Source organism: Apteryx mantelli, chromosome 1 (assembly GCF_036417845.1).
Source record: "Apteryx mantelli isolate bAptMan1 chromosome 1, bAptMan1.hap1, whole genome shotgun sequence".
Taxonomy (NCBI): domain Eukaryota; kingdom Metazoa; phylum Chordata; class Aves; order Apterygiformes; family Apterygidae; genus Apteryx; species Apteryx mantelli.
The window spans coordinates 149,542,190-149,549,804 of NC_089978.1; the positions used below are offsets into that span (position 1 = coordinate 149,542,190).

At 45.2% G+C, this 7,615-nt stretch overlaps 1 protein-coding gene across 3 annotated transcripts in view; it reads right to left on the minus strand.

The window, feature by feature from the left end:
* AEBP2 (AE binding protein 2) overlaps positions 1-7,275 on the minus strand; it is a 52,389-nt gene extending 45,114 nt beyond the window's left edge. For all 3 annotated transcript variants that reach the window (XM_067306373.1, XM_067306369.1, XM_067306379.1), the window contains exon 1: positions 6,581-7,275. In XM_067306373.1, coding sequence (XP_067162474.1) covers positions 6,581-7,227 — 647 coding nt within the window. In that variant the 5' untranslated portion in view covers positions 7,228-7,275. The remainder of the gene's footprint in view (positions 1-6,580) is intronic.
* Positions 7,276-7,615: the final 340 nt, after the last annotated feature.

Below are 7,615 nucleotides of genomic sequence, written 5' to 3' on the forward strand. Positions count from 1 at the left end.
AAGAGGTTCATTACTCTCTTCTGTTCCCCCCTCCTGCACGAGTTAGCTGGAGATTACCTTCCCTCTCTGACCTATTTCAAGGATTCCTTGCAATTACTTAGCTCCTTTATGACAGGGACTAATTTTCCACTTCCCTCATAAGCTCTCACTTTTTCTCAGGCTACTAGACACATCTCATTCCCTATCATGCCAAAAGGTTTCTGTGTATATCTCATTTTCCCCTTGCCAGAAACTCCTATTCCCATCTCAAGTGCTCCACCTGTTCCCTTCTATGCCACGTCCCCACTTTTCTACTCAAGAACAGATTGCTCTGTGACTTCTTCAACAGAGCAGGTTCTAGGAATACTTCCACACTGCTGTCTTCCACATTAGCTCTGCGTACTGCCCATTCCCCCACCATTATTCTCTAATCGGATAGTACTTAATAATAATAATTATTATTATTATTATATATTAAAGCTATTGGAAAAATGTGTAGACCTGAGTAAGAGTGGCTACCGGAAAGTGTTTGAATTGCAAAAAAGTTAGTTTGATCTGTGAGCAACTCCAGAAATGCACGATGTTATCTCTTTGCCAAACAGATGTTAAGGCTGCATATAACCTCCACTTTAACTTAAATGGAAAGCGAAAAAAATAAGCACAGTTCCTTCCACTAATGCCTAGGAAATTCCCTGAAATTGCCCACCGATCATACCTCATATACAAAAGTTACCACACTTAATGGCATCACAAGCTTAACTAACAAACTACACAAATACCTGTGTGGATGCCAACAAACAACAAAAATAATACCACTTATCTCTTATATTGAGTAGGAAAATACTTTTCTCAAATTATAGGAAGTATATTTAAATATTACTGCAATAACTGTAACAGCTCACAAGACCAAGCTCTTTCATCTAGTTCACAAAAAGACCTCATGTTAACCACTCAGTTATACCAAGCAACTTCTTTAGTAATGAAGATATTAGTTTTGCAAAATGTCTAGGCTATTTTGTCTTCCCATCAAAAGCTACTTTCTTCAGTGCTAAAAAGGCCTGAACGCAACCTAAGCAAGGATTTTATTTTGCAATTTGAAAGCAAAAAAACCCAGTAACAATAATTGCAGTCAGAAACACTGTTAATATAATGTTCAGCAGAATGTTGGTATCCCAGGTAATCACCTACATACCCAAATGCCCACTGTGACGCATCAATATTACACACACACACACACAAAAAAAAAATTTAATGACTTAACCACCTTGCCACAAGTGCTAATGAATGATCTTCACTTCCTGGATCGGAACAAGTGAGACTATGTAGCAAAAGAGGCCTGAAGAATTTTATAATCTGGTCTCATAGATACATGATACAAAGGTATTAGAACCATATGCCTTCTTGATCATATTTCAGATTTCCCTACTGCCTTCATAACTGTCATTCTTATAATTCATGTATCACTGCCAAATCAGTCTGGAAAATTATTCAGTTTTAAAACTACAAGTTTAAAAACAAGATCAAATAAGGACAATACTTAGACCTTTAAAGAACTAAAAGATATTTTTTTTTTAATCAACATACACACAAAAGGCTAAGGAGGCCTTCATTTTAAATGAGATCAGATAAAAATAAGCCTAGTTTCTGGATTTTTCAAGTTTAAGTCTCTTATCGTTGGACCTGTTAGTTTCACTCTGTCTCATTTCATTCTATAAAATGAACAGACCTAACAAAATTTTAAGCATAAAAAGGTTTATTAGCGATCTCAGAGAAGTTTTTCAATAACAGTTTTAAGACTGAGTAAAGCATCGCTCACCTATTACACAGAGACAGAATATCCTTTCTAGAAATATTTTACAAGTCTAATATGGTTTACTATAGCTAAAAGTTTCCTTTAATATTACTTTTAGACTAGTTTTCTTATAAAGTGAGGTTTGTGCTATCATATTGTCAGTGCCTCCTAATAATTTTGATTCTGTTGATGAACTTCAATAAAGTGAAAAAGGCTCAAAAAAAAAAAACCCCCAAAACACTCAAATCTTACCAGTTTCATGAAAATTGTCCACTGTATGGAAAAGACAGACATAAATCAGTGCTGCGCATGAAGGAAAGATTACAACATAGGTCCAACAGCTACCTGTTATATTTGGCCTACCAATTAGTCAACCAGCACTTACGTACTAGTCGGCAAAACTGCTCATGCATACTTCCAACTGAAACACATTTTGCAGTGCTTCTTGCCCAGTCAGTAAGACAGAGCAAAGAATGAAGTGCTAGAGAAGGGCAAAGATGATACAAGAAAGAGGAACCTGGGTAACTTCTAGGAAAGGGTACAAAGATGCAAGACAAATCCACAAGTGTTGGGGGGGGGGGAAAGGGGGGGAGGTAGGGGAAGGCGGACCCTCATTAGCTGTACTACTTAGAAAATAATTTATTTCTTCTGAAACATTTTATTACAATTGTAATGTTTGCCACTGTTCTCTAAATCAAACACAAAATCTGATAACAAGACTATTTCAAATTTAAATACACGTCCACAATAAAATTACTGTTAAACAGTATTTAAATGATGAGTAATGTAACACTTAAAATGTTTCTAAATAAATATTGTAGTTCAGCAATAACGCACCACTGAGCTGCTGCTATACCTTCACTGCATTCAGATCAGCTATTTGTACTCAGATCCATGCATCTGCTTAAGTCTAGCTTTGGTACAAGAGGCTAAAGTCAGTTACTGTGTTTATTATTAATTGAACCATTATTTTTGCTTTTAGAAGCATCTCAAATGTTTCTCAGCATTGTAGTAAGATAAGCTGCTCCAGAGAACTGTGGAAAAACTTACCCATTCTTTCAACACATGCCTGAGGTTCGGGAAAAGCAGTAGAAAACTACGAGAAGTTACATGGCTTTGTCCTTGCCCTAAGTACAGATCGGAGGGTGACTAGACCTAATTTCAGCCTATTACTCTTGAGCTAGTTGACCTGGGCAGAATAAAAGGCAGGCCAACTTTAGCACAGTAGTAGGAGCCTCGCACAATACCCAGGAAAAGGCTTAGCTTAGCTCTGCCACTAACAGTCAACTAAATCAAACACTGCTAAGCCTGCGTTTTGATTTTAGAAAAAGAATCATCACTTCAGCTCTTTCCTTTATTATTTTTATTTTAAAATTGGTATCTCACTGATTTGTAATCACTCCAGAGTTATTGCCCTGAACACTGATCACTAATATTAAACTGAAAATGCCACCTGGTTATCCCAGGTACCAGCTTGGGTTTTGCTTTTTGGTGGTGTTTTTGGAAAATACATCTGTTCAAACAAAGTACAAAGTCTATGTGCATGGAAAGAGCTGGTTAAAATTCACTCTAAGTTTCAGGGCATCATTTTTTGACATTATTTTTGTTTCTTTTATTGTTTAAAATACTTAAAAATTTCCTACAGTAATGCCCCCCAATTTTTTTTTATTTTATTAGCAGATACTCTCAAAATCCATTCAAAATATCAGTATTAGCAGTGGATGAACAGTAGTTAAAAAAATTTCAGCTGAACAGGAAAAGTTTGCATATGATCCAAATATATATAGTATAATTTTATATTTCATACCATTAACTCAAAAATCACATGGATAATTCTTTGATAATCGCAGAAAATGATAAAGAGCATGCACAGAGAAAAAGGAATTTGATCACTTATGGAATTCAGGCCCTCTCACCACACCCTCTTATTTATTCAAATTTTCTAAAGAGGAAACAAGAAAAAAAAATCCCAAGCCTGAGGGCACGATCTGAGTGTTACCAAACCTGCCTACAGCAGTCTTAACAGGAGAACCTTTACCAATTATACCCTTCTACCAGCTTCCTCTTGCTTAATCCTGGGACTGTACAAGTTAAGCACGCTAGTTCAGTTTCTTTCTTTCTCTCTTCCCTCCCCCAGGTAATCTTACTACACAGCACACTGAGACAAGCATAGGCCTAGTTGTTCAGGACTACAGAAGCAAAAATTCAGAAGCTCCATTCAGGACACAAATAGTCAAAGATCATGAAATACTGTACAATATACTATTTAATATAAAACATCACTTATCAGATAAAATATCATTCTCCCATAGTCACAGGTTTTATACTTTAATGCAAAGGTACCCAAATCAATGAACGGCTAAATCTCAAAGGATTTTATTATTTAATCGTAAATCTGTACCTCCATTTACAGGTCTAAACTATTCCCAGCTCTTCCCTGGTACTTCACCGTCCTATCTTTCATACTCTTCAGCTTTTCTGCACATTCTCTACCTTCTACAACACTGTTCATCTGGCTGACTGTTCAAAAGGCACATACTATGCTCTGACTCACTGCCAGGGAACAGCAATCATTTGGATCAGTAGGTCAGGCAAGTGACTTGTTGGGCTACATGTAGCAAAAATAATAATGCAGTCTACCATGCTGCAGCAAGGAGTGCACCTAAAATGAAATTTTCAATCGTCAGGAAAAACAAATGGCAGCCTTAGCATTGCTCTTTACCTACCCAACTCAGCTCAACTAACAGGCTTTGAAACTACAGTGAAGCGCCTGTGAATTACAGCGCCTTCTCAGCATCCCCACGTTTTCCGCCTGGAAGCTCAAGATGAAACTTTATGAAGATTAAAAAGAAGGCAGAGTCCTTATTTAAACAGCTAAACACAAAGGGTCCCGCTCCTGCAAGTGAATCTGTGCCAATGTTACTGCAAAGGAGCAATGAAGAGTGCACACATAGATATAACTATGTCACTACAGCAAGAGAAACACAAAAACAACGATAGAGAAAGAAAATAGGACACTGGCTTCGGAGTGCACAAGCAAGACATAATACCAACTCTATCACCAGAAACCCCCCTGCAACTCATTTCTATTATTTCCTCAACTCACAATTGATCTGGACTCAGGACGGATCAGGATTAGATTCAGATTACACATAAAACAAGAAATGATTATCTTAAAACTCCATTATGTATCTGCTGTTTTTCCAGAAGCCTACTCCCATACTTACACGATTTCATGTAAAATCTCAGCTTTCACAAAAAAAGCCTTCTAATCTTGCACATGTACGGAGAAAAGAAAATGTGACCCCAGAAAAGCCTGAAGTCTCAAAAGTCAGATGGAAACCAAAGAATTAAGGTTTTTTTCTAGTCTTAAGACTTGCAGGCCAATTACACGGTCTTGGGGAACTGACTCATGGGGATTCTGTTTGCTTGTTTTTAATACCTGAGGTTAGATCTACTGATGCCACACTTCTGAAATATGGATACTTGAATAGGTACATGGGATTCAGTCTAATGTATTCTGAAAATACATATCTGGAGCAAGACATGTAATTCTTCACACCGTAACAATGAAACTCTCCCAAGAAAAATTCTATTTGATTTAAATCAAATTATATTTTTTACTTAATTGTAATTCCAACAGGGAAATGAGATACTGTTTTTAGGCTAAAGTGAGAAGAAAAATAGTACACTAATTTCTTAACCTATTTGACAGGACAAGCTGGTAAAGAGCCGTACAGTATTTCAAGTATCCTATCTTCAGTTTAAGCATCCTATCTATTTTCAGTTCAATTCAACCATAGCACACACATCTGAAAAAGCCACTACATAAACCACAATCTTTGGAAGTTCTTGACACAGTAAACTAAACAATATCTGAAAGGTAGAATTCAATCACATGTGAGGATTTGGTTGTGCCTTTCCACAAGAACTAAGTCTCAATACAAGAAAGATGATCCAAAAGCCAAATAATCTTCATCTTTGGATGAATTCCATAGCAGTAAATGTAACTTTTACATTTGAGTATTCTGCCACGCTTAATACTTTGCGGACTTATTTCTTGTGCGTGCTTAATGCTGAAAGACTAGCTACCTTTTTATTTCGGTAAACTATTTTTTTTATCCTCGTGCTTGGAAAGATTGAGGTTCTGTTTCTGCCTGTAGCACAGAGACACTTGTGCGGGTGCAGGCAGCACAAGTCCGCAGAGTACTTCCCCATCCTTAAGCTTTAGCACATCCTGCCTGCGCTTTAACGCAAGGCACAACCTCAGCATCTGCTAAAAAAGAAAACACCAGCTTCCGAGGAAAAATAACAACTAGCCGAGGCCGCCCAAGCAGGCGCTGCTCCGAGCCGGCACCCCAGCGGAGTGCTTGCTGCGATCTTCAGCAAAACACCGACCCAGCGACCGACTTGTGAAGCGCCACAACTCCCCCACGGCGCGCGCGGGCCGGGGGGCCGAGCCCGCTCCCCGGACGCGGGGGGGGTCGGGCAGGGCCCGAAGGAGCAGAGGGCCCCGGGGGGGGCAGGCAGGGCAGGGCAGGGCGAGGCGGCTCTGCCCCGCACGCCGCGCCGGGCGGCACAAGTTGGCCCGGGAAACCTGTGGCTGACATGACAGCGCGGGGCTCCCCGCCGCCGCCCCGCAGCTGCGATGGCGCCCGGGGCCCGCGGCGGCTCGGGGCGGTTGGGCGGGCGCGGAGCCGGCGGCGGCGGGGAGCCCCGGGCCGCGCGGCGGCGGGACATGGCGCCCGCGGGAGGGCAGCGGCCCGAGGGCAGGGCCCAGGGCGGCGCGGAAGGGCTCGCGGCACTGACCTGTCCTCCGAGTCCATGCGGCTCAGGGGCTCCCCGTCCGAGGACATCTCCAGGCTGCCCCGCCGGCCCCCCGACGTGGCGCTGCAGCTGCTACTGCCGCTGCTGCTGCCGCCGCCGCCGCCGGTGCCGTAGCCCTCGTCGCCGCCGCTGGACACGCTGCTGGAGCTGCTCCCGCCGCCGCCGCGGCCCAGCCCGTCCTCCTGGCTGCCCCGGGGGCCCTTGGGCTCCTCCTTGGCGTCGGCCTCGCTGCTGCCGCCGGGGCTCAGCGAGCGGGTCTCGTCGCTGCAGCAGCCGCTGCTCGTGCTGCTGCTGCCCACCAGGCTGCTCTCCTCCTCCTCGCCGCCCTCCTCCTCTTCCTCCTCCTCCTCCTCCTCCTCCTCGTCGTCGTCGTCCTCGTCCTCCCCGTCTCCGGCCTGGCTGGCGCTCTCCGGGCTCGGCTCCGACATGCTCTCCGCCTCGCCGCTCAGCAGCAGCAGCGACTCCGCCTCTGCCGCCGCTGCGGAGGACGAAGACGACGACGAGGATCCAGCCCCGGCGGCGGCCGCCGCCGCCGCCGCCTCCTCCTCCTCCTCGGCCGCGGCCGCCGCCTCGCCGGGAAGCAGCAGCAGCCCCTCCGGCTCCGCCATGTCGCTGAGAGCGGCCGCCATGGCGCCTGCAAGTCGCTGCGAGCGAGCGGGGCCGGGCGAGCACGCGCGCGCGGGGGCGGCGGCGGCAGCGTGCGTGTGCGCTGGGCGCGCGCCCGCGCTCCCCCCGCCCCTGCCCTCCTCACCCGCACAATCGCGCGGCGGCGCGAGCCGCAGAGAGGCGGGGCTCGGGCAGCCGGCGCCGCTGCACGCGCTACGGAGCGCGCCCGGGGACAAAAAACGGGGGAAGGGCGGAGCGGCGGGCACCGTGCGCTATGTTCCCGACGGGGTGAAGGTGGTGCGTGGGAGGGGCGTTAACGGCCCAGCCCGCCGTGGGGGGGCGGGGGGCTGCTCGCACAAGCAGCGTCACGGCCCAGCAGCAGCCTTCCCCCCCGCCGGTGCGGTGGGCAGA